Genomic DNA, 21118 nt, shown 5'->3' with positions numbered 1-21118 from the left:
AAGCACCATCATGCCTCTGTAAAAAATTTTTTGAGGAGGACATCAGCATGGGAAACTAAAGGACCTTCTTCATAATTCAAACTAGAACACTAATGTCAAAACTCAAATCTATGCACTAATGTAGCATACACATCAATAATTATTTAACAGCTACTGCTTCCATGTTATTAAAGCACTTGTTTTGGAAAATACAGCAAAGTTTGTTAAGAGTACATTTATAATGTATGCACTTATTTACATCTAGCTTAAGTGCAAGTTCGACAAATACCCTTGAAGAGGTTGCCAAATACATCAAAAAAGTACCAAGCAATTAATTTGTTTTTACCTGTAGACAATGCACTTGATTTGTTTTAATTTCTGACAGCTGATTTCACTGATGTAGGTTTTAGAGGCCTTGGATTTATCAAATCCATGGTATAGTGCAAAGATTTGATTTTGTACTTATCTACTTCCAGTGAAATAAGTACAATCTTTGAGCTGTGTACTCACGTAGTCCCTTTCTTTTACTTTTTAGGTCAATTCTGCACCACCTAGTCAACCATTTCTTATTCAGTATATAGGCTGTTGTATCCTTCTGCTGGTTTTCATGGTAAAAATTCTCCTTTTCACATTTTATTTGTTTCATGGTAACTAGGGGAGGAAGACGTGAGAAAGCATATCGGCTCTCTAAGGAATCTTTATCACTACTACAGGCTACTTTTAGTAGAGCCTAACAATTACCACAGAAATCTTTTTGGGAATGCTACAGGTATGCTGCAGATCAGTGAAAAGGCAGCACTGTCACAGTAAATATAATACTCAACATTTGTACAGAACTTGCAGACAGTGTTCCCACAGGAAAATCTAACTAAATTCTGAAATAGGCCAGAGGGTATTTAAAGACCCTGGAAGGAGAAAGTTGATGGCAGATGTCTTTAATTATTAAATACAGAGGAAGAGAAAATAAAAATGTGTTACATATAGCACTTAGGTGTGCAAACAAAATGGCAAGTTTTCTATGTTACACCAAAAAAATCTTGAGGGGAACCCTCTGAAACTGCATGGCAAGAGTTTAATGCTCAGAAAAAAGTGACGACTAAAATTTTAATTATGATGGAATTATCTGATATTTACATAATTAAATATATCAAAATGGCAGGAGTATAAAGAGTTTATCACATTCTATTATAAAATAACTGTAGTGCACAGAAACATAGCTATATAATTTGTAAACCATATTTAGAACTGGAGTGGAAAGCAGAGATTCTATTTGAATATTTGACCCAGAGGAATAATGAAAACTGGGCACTTAACTCCATTTTGAACCTTTGAAAATCTTCCCCCTAGTAAAAACTATGGTCCAAATTTTTGAGCTGGGCACACAGGCAGAATATGCTCCTGGGAACTCAGAGAAATGCAGCACATGAAGGGCTGAGGAATAGAATCTATACCAGGTGCTTCACTTTTGCTACCGGAGGGCATGATTTGGCTGCGTAGAATTATGTATGCCTTACCACTGTATAATATCTTTCGATAGCTCAGTGCTTAGTGTAGATCTGCTGCTTAAAACTGTGACACTGCCCTATAGCTTTCGTTGCTAGTTAAGTTTTTGTTTAGTAAGTGTTTCATCATGTTTTAATATATGTTCTGTCTATTTTACCTGGAGCATAAATCTAGGGATTTGTGAACCTCCCAGTGACTAACCCAGACATGCTTCATATACTCAGACCCTAACTGATGGGTGTATTTTAAACATTTATAAAATAAAAACAGAACTTTAACTGGAGGTGAATTTCACCCCTGCACAGATGGTCACTACAGCGGCCATTCAAGTCCCACATAAGCCCATTTATGGGGACTTACATAGCACATACGCCTTGTGCTGGGGATCTGCACAGAGGTGAAGTCCAGTTTTGGGTTTTAATTCTCCCAAGCAGTGTATTGTATACATCAATCAGGATATCACACTGTGGTGGAGGTTCAATAATTTATAATGCTGATAATTAACTGTCTCTCATGGAACAAATTTCATCATGGAGATGAACCATAACAATGGAAATAAGTAGTAATCATCCTGCAGGAAAATTTTACAGCCTAGAAAGGTTGCACCCTCTTATTACTGTTCAGGGGATTTAACTCAGAGGTTCCTGGAGGCTTCTATGGCTTCACCTTACATAATATTTTGAGAAGAAATATTCAGATTATACAAATTTCCTGGCCTGACATCTCATCTCCTCTGGGACTTTAGAGACTAGGCCAGGGCAGAAATGTTAGGTGCTGATGCTCATTCCGCTGCTACTGGTTTCAAATACAACCCAGCATTGTAACCATGAGAAATACATGGCTGGGATGTTCAAAGGAAGTGAGATGCCCAAATCCCTCTGACACCTAACTAACTTCAGTGCCTATGAAAATCCCAGCCTACATTATGTAAGTCTATAATCACAAATCCAGGCACTCTCCCAAAATGGTAACATGTCAATGTCAGAATACAAAGCTTTTCCCCTCCACATTTGCATGGCTGACACTTACACTTTAAAAGATCCACTTCAGAAACAGACATGCAGCCCCCTATGCTGCAGTTACTCACATGGTTAAGAAGTCACTGGGACTACTCGTGTAAAATTTAAGCATATGCATACGAATTTACAGGATCAAAGTTTCATGCTTTTATTTTGGAAGTATCAGTCTTTAAAAAAAAAAAAAAAAAAAAAAAAAAAAAAGTCACTTCATAAAGAAATACCATTCTCTCAAGATACAGAATTGTAATCCTGCGTCTCTGTAGAGTAGCTAAAGCTCTGCTTCCCCCTAGTGTTTAAAGCAGGACTCTTTCTGGGTTGTTGTTATCAGTGCTAAAGATTCTATAAATGGAATTTAGGTCAAAATTTTCAAACTCAATATTTAGGCACCTTCAGAGAGGAGCCTGATTTTCAGAGTCACTGCACCTGTAACTCCCTCTGAAGTTAATAGGAGATGAGAGTGCTCAACGTTTTTGAAAATTAGGCCAAACTTGTTGAGGAGGCTAGAAGTAGACTTCAGACACTGGTTACTGAAGATCTCAGCCATGTTTTTCCATATGGTCAGTTTCACAGTTTAGCTGTTTTTACGTCACTTATGTACAGGATTAAAAAGTGAGATAGCAGGATCTCTTTCAAATGGAAGAAAATTCTGGTCTAAACCACAGGATATATTTTGTAGCATGAGACAATTGAAAGGTAAAGTGCGCATATCAGTTTGTAGCGCCACAACACTGTATAACCTAGGTATTCACAACATTATTCATCTATTTACAGTACTTGTACTGTACATAGTAGCCCAGAAAACACAGCTGTTAAATTAAAGCTCTATTAGAACTTCAAAGATCATAATCTTCTTGTTTTGTTCTTTCAGTTAACCCTAAAAGAATGAGTTCTGGCCCTGGCATCTGTCTGCATACGCTTACCTCTGTAGTAAGCAGGCATTCTACACTGAAACAGGAATTGTTGCTCTCATTGCCAGTGCAGTTATTCAGGAAGTTTACTTACCATTACAGGGAGCAAGCTTACAAACCCTCACTGACTCAGGTTTTTCTCCATCACACTGGTCACCGGCACGGCATGTGACCTGCCTGGACTCAGTTCCTTCCCCACAGGTCACAGAACACTACAGAACAGATACAAGGTATTTTACTACGTTATGCCTGGCCCCAGTAATATGCAATTATCTTACAGGTATGTCACAAAGGTGACATCATCTGGAATAGCCTGATATGGGTGACCTTCAGGGGTTGCGGTAAATTCCCTTTTGACAGGAGTTTTTGTAGAGGCTGACATTTGCCTTGGGGGCAGCAGTTGGGCAGAGAGGGGTGTTCTTCCTTTCCTGTAATGTTTAATTGTCACATATTCTCAATTTTGCTTGTAGTTTGTCTGTTCTGAAAATCCAAGCATTAAAGGCTGGAGTATGAGGCAGCACAGAGCTGCACTGCCAAAGGAGCAGACCAGGGCCAAATTGTGACTTTCAGAGCAAATCAATTTGATTTTTGGTTTCCTCCTTGATCTGGAGAAAATAACTTGTACCAGAATTTTACTTAGCACAGCTTTCTTCCCCATCTGTGCTAGCTACAATGCTGGGAGGTGGGGGAGGAGACATAACTTCCCCTTGTTCCTTCCCCCACTCCTCCCAACATACAGACGAGGAGGAAGCAGCAGCCCCATGGAAGTTGCTATATGTATCTATGGTACTTATTTGGCCCTCATTACTGTAGGATCTGAGCATCTCACAAACTGTAATGTAGGGCAGTGCTATTATCCCCATTGTACAGATGGGGCACAGAGAGGCTAAGTGATTTGCCCGGGGTCAGACAGGAAATCTGTGGCAGGGCAGGGACTTGAATCAAGATCTCCTGAGTTCCTAGTTGGCACCCTTACTACCGGGCCTCCTCCTCATAGTGTGAGTCTCAATGGGGGAAGTCCACAAAGAGGGTAAGGGGGCATTCCCTTCCCAGGCATCTATTTCCAGCAGAAATCTAACCTCTGTTTGATATAAAGTATGAAGGGGACAGTAACACTGTGACACCAGCACAGAAAAGTCAAAGGTCAAGATTATTACTACAGCCATTATCAACACAGCTCTGTTTCTTTATAAACTGAAAACTTTACAAAAAACTCCCAGAAAGTCTTGATGCAGGCAAAAAGCAACTAAAAACTTCTGCAATCTCAAAAGCAGTGCTGAAAAGTTGGAGAACATTTTTTTTTCCCCATGAAAATTCATATGAAATTTTTCACCTAGGTTTGCAGCCTTTGACATCTTGATTTTTTTTTTTTTGTTAATTTCAGGAGGGGTGAGAACCCGTTTGCTTTACAGGGTTATGGAGACCTCAAAGCCTGTGGGCTTCCAGGTCACTATCTGTGGTTAATTTAAGACTCTGAAGTTCACTAAAGTTGCAGCCAGAGGCCCTTAACCCCAAAGACAGTGCAGGTACAAGATGCTAGCAAAGGTACAGCTGTTGATTTACTGCTAAGGAAATGTCTGTCAGCTCCAAAGCTATAAGGTCCATAGCAGAATACTGCTTGCCCACCTCAGCCCAGGGTCCAGCTTTCCACTGCGCAGGGCACGGCGTTCTGTTACAGGGCCTGCGGCTCTCAGGGCGATCCCCACTACAGTACTTGATATGGACAGAGCGGTTTGCACCGTCGTGAAGAGGTTGAATGCAGCGCACAGTACGGATCTGGTAACCAGAACGCCCACAGGTTTTTGTGCAGTATTCCCATTCATCTGCTATCCAACTGGAGGGTTTAAAACAAAAGTGCCATCATACATTTAATCTATTTATCTACTGCACTGTACAGTAACCAACTAGGGATTGTTTAAATTCTGCTCTGCTTGACTTACATACAAGTCACATTATCTCAGGGGCATACATTGGAATACTAAGCAGCCCTTATGGAAAAATCCAATAGAATTTAATAGAGAATCTTTATATAGAATTGTTAAAACCAACCTTTGGAATTCTATAGCAGGAGCATAATTCTGTTCTACCTACTGCTGCTTTCTACTGGACATTTCATTTTACATTGCTTTAACCCCTGTTAAATTCTATGGGACTTTTCCATCAGAGTTAACACACCCATTATTGTACTCTGAGCAACAGAGAAATGAGTGCTGCCAAGACTAAGCTCATTTTTTCAAGTGCTTATGAAAGAAATGAAACTGGCAGCCAGGAAGCCAGCATGCATCTGTCTAGCACAGAAGATGCAATCTACCCATTGTCAGCCAGTAAGCACAAGACTCTGTACCACAAATCCTGCTTTAACCCCAGGCAGTGCCACAGAGGGCTTTGTGCTGACCCTCTTCACAGAGGGGAATTTCATCCAGAATAAAGATGTGTTCCAAGGCTTTCCCACTAATTTTCCTTAATCTTGACTTCAAGGGAGCACCTCTAAATGGAAGAAGGTAGTTTAAAATCTGTGCCTATTCATCCTTTAGCCTCTGTACTGAGCACGCCCCATTAGTGACAAGTGTCCACTAACAACTGAAATAAGATGACCATCAAATTCTTAGCAGCAAACCTGCCATGAGATGGAAACAACATGAGCCGGGTCTGCGCAAGCTTCTACCTCCATTTTTTTCTAACCAATAGAATCACAGAAATGCAGGACTGGAAGGGACCTTGATAGGTCATCTAGTCCAATTCCCTGCAGTGAGGCAGGACTAAGTATTGTCTAGATCATCCTGACAGGTGTTTGTCTAACCAGTTCTTTAAAATCTCAATGATGGAGATTCCACAACCTCCTTAGGCAATTTATTCCAATGCTTAACCACTCTGACAGTCAGGAAATTTTTCCTACTGTCTCCTTTGCTGCAAGTGAAGACCATTACGTCTTGTCCTGCCATCAGTGGTTACAAAGAAAAATTTATCACCCTCCTCTTTATAACAACCTTTTATGTACCTGAAGAGTGTTCTCATGTCCCCCTTGGTCTTCTCTTCTCCAGACTGAAATAAGCTGGGTTTGTTTAATCTTTCCCTGGAGGTCATGTTTTTTAAATCTTTAATAATTTTTGTTGCTCCCCTCTAGACTTTCTTAAATTTGTTCACATCTTTCCCAAAGTGTGGTGCCCAAAACTGGACACAATATTTCATTTGGAGCCTAATCAGTGCTGATAGAGTGGAAGAATTACTTTTCATGTCTTGTTTACAACATTCCTGCCAGTATATCCCAGAAAGACATTTGATTTTTTTTTTTTTTAAACAAGCCTTACATCTTGACTAATTTTGTGATCCAGTAAAATGCAAAGATTCTTTTCTGCAGTACTCCTTCCTAGGCAGTCATTTCCCATTTTGTATTTGTCCAACTGATTACTCCTACCTAACTGTACTACTTTTACTGAATTTCTTCCTATTTATTTCAGAACATTTCGTATTCTAATCCTAGCCTCCAAAGCACTTGCAACCCCTTCCAGCTTGACGGTATCTGTAAACTTTGTTGAAAGAGAGAATACACTTACAATCTGAAATTCAAGAAAATCTCCTGGTTAAGCCAGACTTGTCTCTTACCATACTTCCTATCTATCCTATGTGTTGGGATAGTTTGCTCTTGTGCCCTTAATGATGTCTTTAAAAAAAACTGCCAACTCTCCTGAATGCTTTTTCCGTTAAATTTGCGTTCCACAGGATCTTCCCTACCAATTTTCTGTATTTGCTAAAATCTGCCTTCTTGAAGTTCATGGTCTTTATTCTTCTTTATTTTCCCTCAGACCATTTCTTAGAATCATGAACTCTCATCTAAAGCCCACATTTCATCCATCCATACTTACAGTGGCTGTGTGCATTCCTGCAGATTGCACATTCTACGAATAGGCTTTGGTTTTTTGCTGGCTTCACAGAAGCTGCGGTGAACCATTTTGTTATCACTTTTCCTGCGGCACCCATATTTCGTGTACTGGAAACCTTGAAGATATTTCAGAAAGTTAACTTTGTGTGAAAAATAGTAAAAATGTCCTGCCCCTTCTTAAACACTTTTGTTTACACGCAATGGTTGTGGACTATTTTTATGATTATTTAAATATCACTGCTGTTCATTACAATGTCAAGCACAAAATGGTTTGGGGATATAAAATTCAATTATCTAGAGTAACTCTATAGTATACTATAGAGATAATGATGTTATTAAAATCATGGTATTTTCATAGATTTTGAGGACAGAAGGAAGCATTACAATCATCAAATTTTGACCACCCGGATCACTCAAGCAATAGAATTTTACCCAAGGGAAACTGAGGCATAGAAAGGACTTACCCAAGTTCACACAGCAGGTTAGTGGCTGAGCTGGGAACAGCACCGAGGTTTCTTGAGTCTCAGTCTAGGGATCTATCCACTAGGGAACACTGTAGTAATTCAAGTGTGGCATTTATGATACTTCTCCCTCAAACTGTCAGGAGTACCACAAGTGCCACAGAAAGTTCATACTGCAGTGAAATAAACATCAAGATCTACGTTTCCAAAAGTGATTAGCTGATTTTGGTGCTCAGTTTAGACACTTTCACAGGATGGAGTGAAACACTTTCCAAAAACCAGACATTTAAAGTGTTTCAACTTGGGCAACCCAAAATTGAGGTACCAAAAATCTCTAATCACTTTTGAAAACGTAGGCCCCGTCTTTTACTCTTTTTCTTCCTCCTAATTTAACAGTAAGCACTAGAAGCTGGTGCATCTCTGTTTACCTCCAGCACAAGGTTTGGAGCACTGGGACCAGCTCTTCAAAGCCCATTCAAAAGTATCTATTTCATCCTGAAGAACATTGTTACTGTTGATCGTGGGTACTGAATCCTCATGAATGATGTATTTGTAAGTCAGGCTAGATCTTGTGTCGTTCTCTTGAGGAATGACCTATAAAAGATTCAGTACAAATGGAGCACACATTTATTCTTTTCCATGTCAACAAACCAATATCTGGAAATGGGGGTGGTGCTTAGTAGTTGAAAAAAATTTATTGATCTTTACCTTCAAATTCAGTACAAAAATTAGTAAGCTCAACACAGAAAGATATGCCTCTAATGAGTCTAAAGCTAGGAGAGTTTACATAAAACCAAATACTTATCCTTTCTAGCTCTGGATTGCTGAACTACATGGAGCTGGATAGACTGGCTATGCTGCGTGGTCACATTCCTACTCTGCTCAAGGGAAGGGCTGGTCTCAAACACAGTTCTGACTAATATGAGGCCTGATCCAATGGCCCTTGATGTCAGCGAGCACTGTGCTAGGCGTATGGTTAGCTTGTTACTGTTGTATGAATAAATGGATGCTTGTGATGTAGTAGTGTGGATACTGCACACTGCCTCTGAAAGTGAATGTCAGTAAAACTATACTTAAAACTTGCTTCTCTTACTGCTAGTGTGGGCAGAGCTTCTGCCTATCAGCTCTCTCAAAAACACTTTATACGCGTGCGTGTTTTCCAATAGAGATTACATACTTATTTTTATTAAATGTTAAATCATGGTGGGATAAGTAGTTTGGTCACACAAAAACAATAATCAAAAACCAACCCCTTGACATAACCTACCAATACAACAACAGCATCATGCAAAGGCCCATCAGTATGAAGAGTTTCTATGTCATCTTCTGTGTTGTATTCCCACTCCACACCAAGATCAATGAAGGATCGTGACTTGGCCTCCTCCCCTTTCCCGTTCAGAATATAGTGTCCAGTAGCCTGGTTCTTAATGGCTAAAAGGAATTGAAAACAGTGGCCATTGTGCTTCTTGTCATGTAATCTGCAGTCACTGGAGTTCGCATGAAATGAGACAAGTACTATTCTATAAAGCCCTTTTCAAAAATCTCTTTTTGCTTATTATTTTAAACGTTGCGTGTTGCAGTGCGTCCTTGGCAATTAAGATTTTGCTATTCCTAATCCAAAAATACTAAAGTCCTGTCTTTTCCATTCAACACTCCTTGAATCCATCTCTCTCTAGCACACCTCCTCCTCTACCCCAAAGAGTGAGGCTTTGCCAAAAACTCATCATTGCTCCATGCTCAGGGAACAGATGATGCTCCTTCCAAGGATCAAAAGCAGATCACCTTTGGCAACTCCATCAGCTCAGGGACTGGAGGCTATACCCAAAGCTGCAATTGCTACATTAAACCCTTACTGCCACCAAACTACAGTCTGAGGAGACAGAGACTGATGATGTATATGCTACCAATATCTGTATCTCTTAATGCACATGGATCAGATGAAGTTAGATAGATGTAGATACACATTTTATTTTACATAAATGTTAGCTTAATTCTAGACTCAAGCCAAACCTTTAAAATGGCCAATCCTGTTAGTTTTCATAGAACGTTTTGGAGGTGGCTTAAACAAGTATTTTGGGTATTGTCGGGCATGTTATGTGTTTGGAGTTCACAGTTGTGAACTCCTTGGGTTTTGCAGCACAGTGATTAATATTGACTTTCCCTTTCTAGTACTTTTTGAAAGGTTGTTTTGTTTTGTATACTTATATTCCACCCACACATGCTGACTTTACAAGCACTCTCCATCTGACTCTGGGGTTCAAGGATTAGAAAAAAGGTGCAACAATCGAACCACCATTATAAGGTAAGGGAGAACACCTGATAACAAACAGCTAAGATGTTCATGCACTTTGGGAGATGTGTTACTAGTTGCCTAGAGTGAAACATGAAAGAAACAACCATGATGTGGATGTTATTGTTATCCTGGAAGTGTATCATTTACAAATCATTAGTTGTTTAGAGTTTAAAAAATAATCAGAGAGAAAAAGACAAATCATTTTTCTAACCACACAACAAAACTATGACACAAAATTAGAGAAAAATCTTGTAAATTATCATGACTACAGTAAATAAAATGTAAAAGCCATGCATCATATTAGTTCTATGGAGCCTATTTACTATAAAGGCAGAGTAGCTCTGTATTGAAAAGATACATGGTCAGGTCACATCTGATCCAAAATTTAAGGTTTCCATATATAAGCTTTCACAAGCCCAAAAACTAACAGAAATGTTCCTGTTTTTGCTTTATTGCAATGCAATTTTTTTTTTTAAACAAACTCTTCCCTGCAATGTTTGCAACCTGAACACTGCAGCACTGTGTTAGGACCCAATCCAGAAACCACTGAAGTCAATGGAAAATTGTCATTAACACAACGGGGCCTTTGGATCAGGTCCCTAGTGCATGAGAAAGGGGCAAGTGACTTGACAAAAATGACCAGAAACAGAAGTGAAATTGGTAGTCTCATTCATTGTCCGAGAGAATTGTAAACAAACAGCAAAAATATTTATGAGTTAAGAAAATTTCTTAACTTCTTTCCATGTAATGACATAAGGTGTTGCTTACAACCCACTGTAGGTAAGAAATTTCTAAGTGTACTAAATTATATTAATATAGTAATAGCCTATATACTTTTTAGCCTGACAGTGTCCCTTTAAAGTGACTAAATCAACTTTCAGTGTGAGCAATAGCTTTCTGAAGAGCTGATCAGGATCACTCTGAGTTTCTAGAAAATTCAGATGAGAAATAAACATAATTACTAAGTTTGTACAGTAGGATTCAGCCTTGTGAATGCAATTGTCAATACACAAGGAAGCCAGCAAAGCCTTTAGCTTGTTATTGTCGTACAGTGCAAAAAACACAATTAATTTGATGGTTCTCTCATTTCTCAGGTTCTCCAATGCGTGCCCAATTGTTTGACATTGGCTTTCATGCACAAGGGCCAAACGTGAGGCAAGAAACACTTACCAAGAATGTGAGGAGAAGCCTCGTCTTCTTGGATAAACACATGTCTAGCACCCGGGGGAATATCAAACATCTTAAGGTACCCTTTGGCATGTGTAGTAGCCATTGAAGAAAGCAAAGAAGAAAACAAAAAGTAATAGTGATGGTTAGTAAGGCACTATATTATTCAGCTTCGACTTGCAGAGGAGGGTATCCATTAACCTACAAGCAGCTTCAGATAGGTTTGTAACGGATTTGATTAGGCTGTCTTGCACTTTTTTCTCTTTTAGGGGGAAAAAAAAGACTGTTACAAACCTTAGCCACTTACTTTGTTATGTTGTTTTAAGACCATAACAATGAACAAATTCAGGCAAAAATTTGTGTTTCCTATGTTTCTCAGAATTAAAGCAGGCCTTTCTGATTGCTTTTCTTTGTCACCTTTCAGCCTTACGACCTAATGGACTGTGAGGTGTTCAGGTCTCGTGTATTTACTTAACTTTGTGAAACTTTAAAGGGGTTGTCTACTTGGCAGGGCAAAGTGCACCAAAGCGGTATGACTTGTAAATCAGTCTAAAATGTTGTGCTCAAACTGCCCCAGGTAGAGCCTGCTAGCAGGCTCTAAAAGGCGCCTAGTTCACATTAAGATAGCCCTGTTTCAAACGGGACTGCATCTCAAGATGAGAACCGAAAATGTGTAAGTTAAAGCATGTTAATCCCAGTGTAGACACACTCATACAGAAGTAAAGTGGTCTTCGGTCAATTTTAAAAATCACACCTTAAATTAAACTGGTGCAACTCCTTCCTTACTGGGATGCTACCTGCTACTTAGAATTAAAAATTCTTTTCAAAATGATCATTGATGTTCTAAGCTATAATTTCCAATTAACTCTCAACCCAAGTGAACTGTTTAGGACAGTGTTTCAGCAGAAAGAGTAATATTCTCAGCTTTCCACCAAGGGGGAAAAAAAACAATAGAAGTTATTGACATTTTTCTCTACCCATGATCAAGAAGTTACGTTGCAACAGGGTTCAAATGAGAACATGTTTATAAGAATTGAATGTGAACAAATTTTATCATATTTAAATGTCAGCCTGTCAATGTTTTAATACATAGCATTTTCATATTTCTTTGCTTACAATTTAACTGAGTTTGAACAACTTTAAATGGTACGCTTGTCTTGATGTACGTACATTTAACAAAGAATCTTTAGTCTTAACATACAGCATATTCCTAAAATGTATCCATGTTTATAAAATATGCCATATAAGTAAATCTCTTGCTCGCTCTGATATGCTGAGTTTCCAAATAAAGTATATAAATTTCCAGTCCTACTGCAGAATCATTGTAGACAGACGGGGAAAGAGTTGAGTTCTTATTTGCACTGAGCAAATAAAAGCTTAAAAATTCAGGTTTAACAATCCGGACTTTGGACTAAAGTTCCACCTATGCTCTTGGATCATGTATCTGGAGCATACCACAGATACTTGGAAAACTGGTGAAGAAAATAAAGAGCTATGAATATATAAATTAACATTATAGGCTGATGGATGACTGGTTTTTACTAATCTGCACAAGCAGCATATACCAATCCTTTTACTTATCAGTGATCAAGCATATGAAACATAAAGCTTTGCCTGTTCTTGCAATATGTGTAAGTGACTAGCTGGAAATGAGAACTGTAGCCAGAGTATTGCAGTTGTTATGGATGCCCACCTTTCTTCAACCAGACGAAACTTACCCAAAATATTTCTAGATTCCCTTGTTTCAGAGAGGGAAATATTGCGAGCTCCTTTGGGCAAACTGAATGCTCCTCTTGTCTTCCCTTAAATAGAATGTCTTTAATTAGTGTTCTGGGAACTGAGTCTTGCGGTTTCATTGACTATAATGTCAGCCAGGTGCATTTTACAAATGCAGAATATAAATTACATGGTTACAGTATGTGCTGAAGTTCAAAATGCATTTAAAATAAAATATTGTTAGAAATATCCAGCAAATTTTAATAGTCAATGAAAGTGAGCCTAAGTTTGAATGAAACAATCAGGTAGGTGATTTTAAGTTGGATACTTGCAGATTTCATTTTCCAGCAACTTGAATTCCCTTTGGCACCTCTTGCTTAAATGTTTCCCTGTTGGAAGAGTTTAATTAGTCTTTTAATGACTATATTGCCACAGTTACTGTAAAGCAATAGCTGTTATGCTAGCACTGAAACATCAGTTTGGAGTTGAATAATTGGCTGCCTTTTCCAAACAGCCTCTTAACAACATTGATCACCCACAAGACATTTGAGTTTGACACCTGGAAGACTATTTAGGCTTTCTCACACAATCATACCCATGCCACTGAAAAATAAGTTTTTAAATGAAAAAACTGGGAACATTTTGACCATCTCTATTTCTGATTATTAAGAATGTAACTGTCAGAAATCATGAACTACTGCTGATTCTAGAAATACAGAGGTTTACTTACATGGCTCCAACGTGCTGTCTTCCATCCCATTCTAATACATGTGTGTATTCAGATATTGTATGTATATTCCCTATGTCAATACCTTACACACACATTAATTTCCCACATAATCTGTCTTGGCTTCATCCCAGCCAACAAAAGAGGTGGAGAAAACAATCTCATTTTTAAATAGCCTGTGTTTTGTAAGGTGCTTTATAAACTCATCATTTGTTTAAAAAAAAATGTCTTCGCTCTACATTGGTCTGGAGAACAGATAGCAATGAGAATATTCCAACTAGATGGTGATAATTTATAAATATTCTGCAGTGGAATCCTTGTCCCATGTTACTGACATGTACACTACCTTATTTTCATCTAATTTTAATTGAGCTGTCTAGCCATTGACCAAATTCTGCAATCACTGACGCTGGTGCAAATCTGAGATAGTTTCACCAGCATCAGTTAACATTTACAGCTATGAAAGTTCAGACCCACGTACACTACTCCTACCCTTCCTTCAGTTTCCTCCCTACTCTTTCCCAAACCCCTCTGTGCTGCCGAACAGCCAACCCTTGCACAGTAGTGCTCCATGGCATACTTAGGATACAGATCCCCATGAGGCTTCCCTCTACTCTCTCTGACCACGAGGGGATGGGCAGGGCTTACCACTTACTTCATTTTACTAAATATAAACAGTTTGAAAACCCTTAAAATGGCAAACAATGTGTTGCATAATATACAGGAATAAAACTAATATTCTCTTCATTTCCTCATTACTCATACAACTTTTCCTTTTTTAATCTTTAATTTGGTAACTTTATGGTTGGAGCTTACAATTTCACTCCCATTTTTAACACCTGGTTACAAAAAGAACTGAACCACTTGGAACTGACTTGATGCATCTATGTACAGCTGAACATTTGTTAATATTGACTCATTTGTGCAGCAGTCATTACCATTTGCTATCTTTATGCTATGAAACATCCCAGTAAAGTGGTGGTCTCATTTAAATGCACGGAGACACATCTGTACTTAGTACAGCTCCCACTGGCTTTTGTACCAGGCATGAGTATTGGAGGATGGAATGTGTCTCTCAACCTTGACATCTTTTCTCTTCAGCTAATTGATCATTACCATACACACACTGCACTTCCTCTCAATCCGCTGCCTTTAAACATACCCCCAAAATTACAAAAAAGACAAAGGTGTCACTGAAAACTACTTGTACATTCCATTCACAAAAATAGGTATGGGAATTTTGGTTGTGTTCATTTTTTTTCCCCCTTGGCCAATGCATTGTAATTTGAGAGTTTACAACAGTCAGCTTGACACCAAACACACATGTATTGACAACCCTCTAGATTTGTACACATGCCATTAGAGAAGCTTATGAAGAAAATATAACCCCGCCCAGTTTTTTTAAATGGTTTTCTTTAGAAAGGTGAGAGGGAAATGTGTATAATACAGAGTGTTCTGGGGGAAACAAGTGCAAAAGTCACATTGAATAAAATAAATATTAATCATTAAATGGTGTTTTTCATCCCTGAATAAATGTTCAGACTTAACATGCTAAACCATGTGTCACATTAAGGTCCCATCCTCTAATACTGAAATCAGTTGGGCCTGATTCTCATATACACTAAGATGGTAAAGAGGTGCTAAAGCAGGGATGATTATACCTATACCCCCCTTTATGCTGCCAGAGCAGCGTAAAGAGATGTTAGTGTAACTGAAAAGCAGGCCCAACTGGTGGCAATGATGCAGGATCTGGCCCTAAATCTGCTAACCAAGGACTTGATCTTTTTTCCATGTTTCACTATTAGCCTTACATGTTATTTTTGTTTAGCAAAGATCATATTTTTACCACTAAATATGCTCTACACAGGGATATTAGATTAGATATTCTAGTTTAGCCAACTTGTCTTAAGAGGGCCTTCAAAAACCAAAAATAATTAATATTTAGTATTTTTAAAATGTATGTATTTTTCTGTCAAAGAACTTACTATTTTTGTATACAGTCTTGCAACTTTAAGTGGGCAAGGATACATTTTTCTAACCAGTCTATATTAATGAACACTCAAGACAAGATGGAATATATCTGGGTGCATGAAAGTGCTCAGCTTACCGGGCTTTTTGGGAGTTCGCGTAAAGGTCCCTTTGACCGTTCGGCAATGAGAGTTATCTCCACCGCAGACCCCACATTTATCTTCAACTTTGTTGGAACCAATTTCCTTGTCACAGCCTACTTTCTGCAGAGAGGAGAGTAAGAGGAGCTTTGTTTTTTTTCCATTATAAATATCATGGTGGAAAGGAAAGCTCACCCAACAACTGATGTAATTAAATATAAAAATACTTGAAAAGATTGAGATTGAATAACACAATGAACTGATTCCTGTATTAAACCCATTACTAAGATTACACATAGCCCTGGTCTACACTGAGGGGGAAATCGATTTAAGATATGCAACTTCAGCTATGATAATAGCGTAGCTGAAGTCGACATATCTTAGATCGACTTACCTCGCGTCCTCACAACGCTCCCCTGTCGACTCCGCTTCCGCCTCGTGGCAGTGGTGGAGTTCTGGAGTTGACAGCAGAGCGTTCAGGGATCAATTTATCACATCTACGCTAGACACGATAGATCGATCATTAACCGCTGATCTGGCGGGTAGTGAAGACCCGCTCTTAGGGATTGTAAAAAAAGGAACAGGCAACAGAGAAATTCAGAATTAATTTTCACTTAGACTCATAGAAAGAGAGCTGGAAGGGACCTCAAGAGGTCATCAAGTCCAGTCCCTACACCATGGTGAGACCAAGTAAACCTTGATAGGTGTTTGTTCAACACGCTCTTAAAAACCTTCAATGATGGGATTCCATAACCTCCCTTGGAAGCCTATTCTAGAGCTTAACTGCCCTGAGAGTTAGAAAGTTTTTCCTAACAGCTAACCTAAATCTCCCTTGCTGCAGATTAAACTCATTACTTCTTGTCCTACCTTCAGTGGACATGGTAATTAATTGGTCCCTGTCCTCTTCATAAAAGTCTTTAACATATTTGAAGAGGACAGTGATCAATTAAGCTGTTATTACACAGAAAAATGTATCAAAAAAGCAGTAGAAGCAACTGGCTTAAAAAGAATTATTTAGACAATCAGAGTATTTGTAAGAAATAAACCTGTAGTATAACTATGATTTTAATTAAAATTGGGGGACACGTATCATACACTGTTTGTTGAATACTACAGTTTTTGGCCAGCTCTAATTATGATTATCCAACAACGCTGTTCAATCAGCAAAACAGCCAGAAGTAAATGTCACTCACCACACACTCTCCACGCACACAAATGCTGTATGGATCTTTATAAGAACAGCGAGTCCCGTCATGTGCCAGTTGTTTCATATAAGCAATATCTCCAATTTCTTTGGACCGGCAGTATAAGTGGCATCTTTTGTTGGCTGAATAACAGGGAAATAGTGTTAACTGTGTGTTTTCAACAACTCAAACGTGCTTTAGAAAACAACCAAACCCCACAAAGTTTTAAATGAGTAACAGGAATGCTGTATGGTATAAATAAAAAGGAGGCTTAGACAGCTGTGAAACCTTGTGCCTGAATTCAGATGCCTGGTGCTCAACTCTCCAACTGAGGTACACCGATTGTTATTATTAGCTTTCATATGCGTAATGTTCCCAGTCCTGTGAGAGGCTATGTACCCTCAATTCTCATGGAAACCAACTCCCTTTGAAAGGACTGCACAGAACTGGCCCTGAAACGATTCCAAAAGCAGCTATCTGCTCTGATCCCAACTGAAGGCCAGGGTCAGAAGAAGATATTGCTGAGTGGCAGAATAATCAAGGCCAGGATTTTCAAAAGAGCACTTAACTCCCTTAAGTTCCTTTGAACCCCCCCAGCCCAAACCATATTTCTATATCATGCCCTCTGATTTCATATTAAAAATACTATAAAACTGTATTCTAGGAGATAAAACATGGTCTGGTCTGACAATCCAATTTTTATATTTGCATCTGCCATCGTTCATTATAGTTAACTAAATGGGTAAAGATTAACTGGTGTTAATAACAGACGAGGTCTGCTAGGCTCCGTTTGAGGGAGTATAGAAAAGTGGGGAAAATACTGAAGAGACGTTAAAGCAATGACAATAGGACAGCACATTTGTTAATTTTAGCTGCAGTGGACAAGAGCAGCAGCAATGATTAGACAACCTGTCACTGTCCTGTAGATGTGAGGGAGGGAAGCACATCAGTGCTAGGAAGAGCCCTCCAGCAACTGAGTAGAGCCCTGTCACACCCTAACCCTAACCGGGCTTGTGCTGAGTGCAATCAATTCCCACTGGCTCACACAGCAGAATCAAATCCATACCAAGGGGAAAGGTGGGGGTAGGCTAGGGGAGTTACAGCACCTATCACCACTTCACTCTGGACCATCATTTTTCCTCTTTTTATTCTCACCTCCTTGCATTTTAACACTTCTTATTTCTGGAAGTGGCAGCGTCCTACCACCACCTTCAACTCCCGATGTGCTGTCCAGCAGAACGAGATCCCTGCAGGCGATGGGGTTTAAACACAAAAGTGTAACTGCACTTACCATCAGGGTGCTCATACGGCAGCCAGTGGTGTTTGCTCTTCTGATATTCGAAATGGGAATTACGCTGCTGACACTGCTGTGCTCGGAAGTCCTCAAAGTGCTTTGGACATTCTTCTGTACTGCAAAGCTGATACTCAAAATTGACACTGGCGCAATCTTGACCACCATTGACTGGCCTAAGAGGAAAAAAGGTTTAAAGAGCTTTTAAAAGCCTTGAACATCAGGAGTGGAGCTTTTCTGATGGAATGCACTAGTGAAAAACAGCTACAGCAAGAGCAGAGGAGCTTCCCACAACAAAGGGTTAATCTTACTTTTCAGGGCCAAACTGTCAAAGGCAGCTGGAATGGGTGAGCTTGTAAAAACACTGAGAGAACAAATAAACTGCAAAGCTCTGTATTTGCACTGAAAGCAATGTGTGTGTGCTGGTCAGGTAACTAGACATGCACACAGACCATGTGTGTGCTCAAGCAGGAATTTTTTCAGATGCAATGGTGTGAATGCACCAGTAATGGTTGATTTATAATCAGATAATGCACTGAAACACCGAGAAAATTCTTGCATTAGGTGTCATGTAATAGGTCTTGCAGGCTGTAGATACCATACTCCACCTTCTCTCCACTCTTTTACATCTCCTAATATCATGTAGATATTTTCAGCAGAGATTTGTTTCTGGAATGTCTAGAGCCCTCCAAAGATGATCCCAGCCCCCTGCGGAGAGTCCGGTTGCCGGGGGGTTAGAGTCAATGGAATAAAAAGTCTACTTCTTTGGATGGGGGATGTTGTAGCTTTATAGCCCCTCTGTGGTGCCCGTACAAATCACTGGAATAGCACAGGCGCCCCTGCGCACCCTCTGTACAAAGCTCCAGGTAATCTCAGACCCACTAGCCACAACCCTGTCACTCCTTATGCCCTCCCCACAATGCTCAATCTACTGTCTTGTGTGCAGAACTGGCATGAAGCCCAGCTCCCCTGAGTTCAGGTGTGTGGTGTCCCTGTGTGCCCAATCTGCAGGTGTCCACCACCCCATGTGGTGCACTTCTGCTGCACTGCAGAACGGTGGCAGCCCCTTTGCCCAGGTGTGAATGTCATTCATGCTGCATCCTACTCCTATAAAAACTCCAGACCAATAGGAAATGCCAGTTCATTAGAGACTTCCAGGCTTACATTGGATTGTTGCACTGGCGTGTTCTGAAACGAACGCCAGTACCACAGGTCCGTGAGCAGGAGCCAAACTTTGTCCAGGATCCCCAGTTGCCATCCTGTTTCAGCTGGTTAGCATTCTTCCACATACAGTGACCTTTATAGCACCACTGAGGAGAACCAGGCGAGAAATAAAAAAGTGGAATTACAGTAACATTACAAACAATGTTCAGGGCTAGATTTTACTGTAACAATCGCCCATAGTAAAGGGTGGCTTGTAGATGCACTGTCCTAGGCACAGACTAGGCCTCAGACTCACAATTCTCTGGTGGAGGAACAGGGTTGAGGGGGAGGGGAGTAGCAGACCTGTGGAGGCTGCTCACCCTTTGTGCTGTGATGCACAATACAGGTAGGCAGTGCAGGGCAGTGTGTGTGCGCTGTATGCCTGCTTCCTCCAGCACGTAAAGCTGGAGAAAATACAGCCCTTAATTAACCTGATTGGACACTCTGTTTCTTTTTGGCTCCATCCCAGCCTGCCTCCATTCAGCACCAGCATTTTAATTTTTGTGTGTGCAAGATACAGTGCCAAAGAGCAGCGCAGGACCTTTTGCTCATACTGTACTGTTTCTAATGTCCATTTACGCTCAGATAGAGGGTTAGTCATCCGACAGTGCACTTTTTGCTGTTGGCTATGGCATATTTGGATGGCATAAGCAGCTTCTCTGTATCTCAAAGTACACAGAATTTGCTAAACAAACATTTATATTCATGTTAGCTGCTAATTAAACATGAGAGTTAAAAGCAGGGACACACCACTGGAGATATTAAAAGAAAAACAGTTAATGCAGGCACATTAGTAGTCCGCTAGCCACAGGATGTCTGGACCGCAAGCACCAAGCATTTAAGAGTAACTACTGCAATGCTAGAGCAAGGGCAAAGTCTGCTACAGTGGCTTCTCACTGCTAATTTCTGGGCAGTTTTCAGATGAAACGACGCCAAAAATGTAACACAAAGCCCACAAGATGGCACTGATGCAAGGTTAGCTCTAAGGCTGGGCTTTGATCTGCTGGCTTCCAACACCATTTCATAAAGTACACCACACTCTGACTTGCTCCTAAGATGAGCCTTGAACCGTGCACATTGTATAGTTCCTCCTCCTTCATGACCTTGGCCTCATTCCTCCCACTGAGGTCAAGAACTTCTGGGATTAAGCCCCCAAACGAGATCTATCCTGACATTTTAAAATAAACATAATATACTCACTTTCCCTGGGGCACATTCTGTGCCATCGAGTGGAGGCCCTTTCTTAGTTTTACAGAAGTATGGATTATCTGGATGGCTACACCACAGCTGCTTACATGGGTCAAAGGTTCGAAACTGAAATGCATTAACAAGACCAAGACATTTATAAAATGAAATTAACAATCATGTTATTGATACCGCTCATAGTAGCAACCATCATCAACCATCATCATTAACCATCATCACATTTCGCTAAACTATTTCACTGGTTAAAACTAAGTTGACTACAATACTACCACTATTTAAACACACCACACTGATGTTCCTCTATGAGAATAACTATCAGTTTTTGGTAAACTATGTATTATAGGCTCCTATATTTTCATGAAACCCTGGACTGGTCCTAAATGAGTCTGGATACACCTTTTACTGGCACTTCACACCTTTACGCTGTTTCAATACACTCTGCCTCTTGTATCCCTCAAACAACAAAATTGTGG

The 21118-nt window shown here is 39.8% G+C and overlaps 1 protein-coding gene across 1 annotated transcript in view; it reads right to left on the bottom strand.

Annotated features, from left to right (window-relative positions):
- The window catches only part of ADAMTS3 (ADAM metallopeptidase with thrombospondin type 1 motif 3), a 212538-nt gene that overhangs the window by 4635 nt on the left and 186785 nt on the right, over window positions 1–21118 (bottom strand). The window contains exons 11-21 of the mRNA XM_075066075.1: window positions 20640–20753; window positions 19401–19546; window positions 18237–18412; window positions 16955–17088; window positions 15761–15884; window positions 11214–11294; window positions 9018–9181; window positions 8179–8344; window positions 7273–7405; window positions 5036–5243; window positions 3504–3621 (exon numbers count right to left, since the gene is read on the bottom strand). Coding sequence (XP_074922176.1) covers window positions 3504–3621; window positions 5036–5243; window positions 7273–7405; window positions 8179–8344; window positions 9018–9181; window positions 11214–11294; window positions 15761–15884; window positions 16955–17088; window positions 18237–18412; window positions 19401–19546; window positions 20640–20753 — 1564 coding nt within the window. The remainder of the gene's footprint in view (window positions 1–3503; window positions 3622–5035; window positions 5244–7272; window positions 7406–8178; window positions 8345–9017; window positions 9182–11213; window positions 11295–15760; window positions 15885–16954; window positions 17089–18236; window positions 18413–19400; window positions 19547–20639; window positions 20754–21118) is intronic.

This window comes from Chelonoidis abingdonii, chromosome 5 (assembly GCF_003597395.2).
Source record: "Chelonoidis abingdonii isolate Lonesome George chromosome 5, CheloAbing_2.0, whole genome shotgun sequence".
NCBI classification, from domain to species: domain Eukaryota; kingdom Metazoa; phylum Chordata; order Testudines; family Testudinidae; genus Chelonoidis; species Chelonoidis abingdonii.
This window is presented reverse-complemented; position numbering and strand designations above follow the sequence as displayed.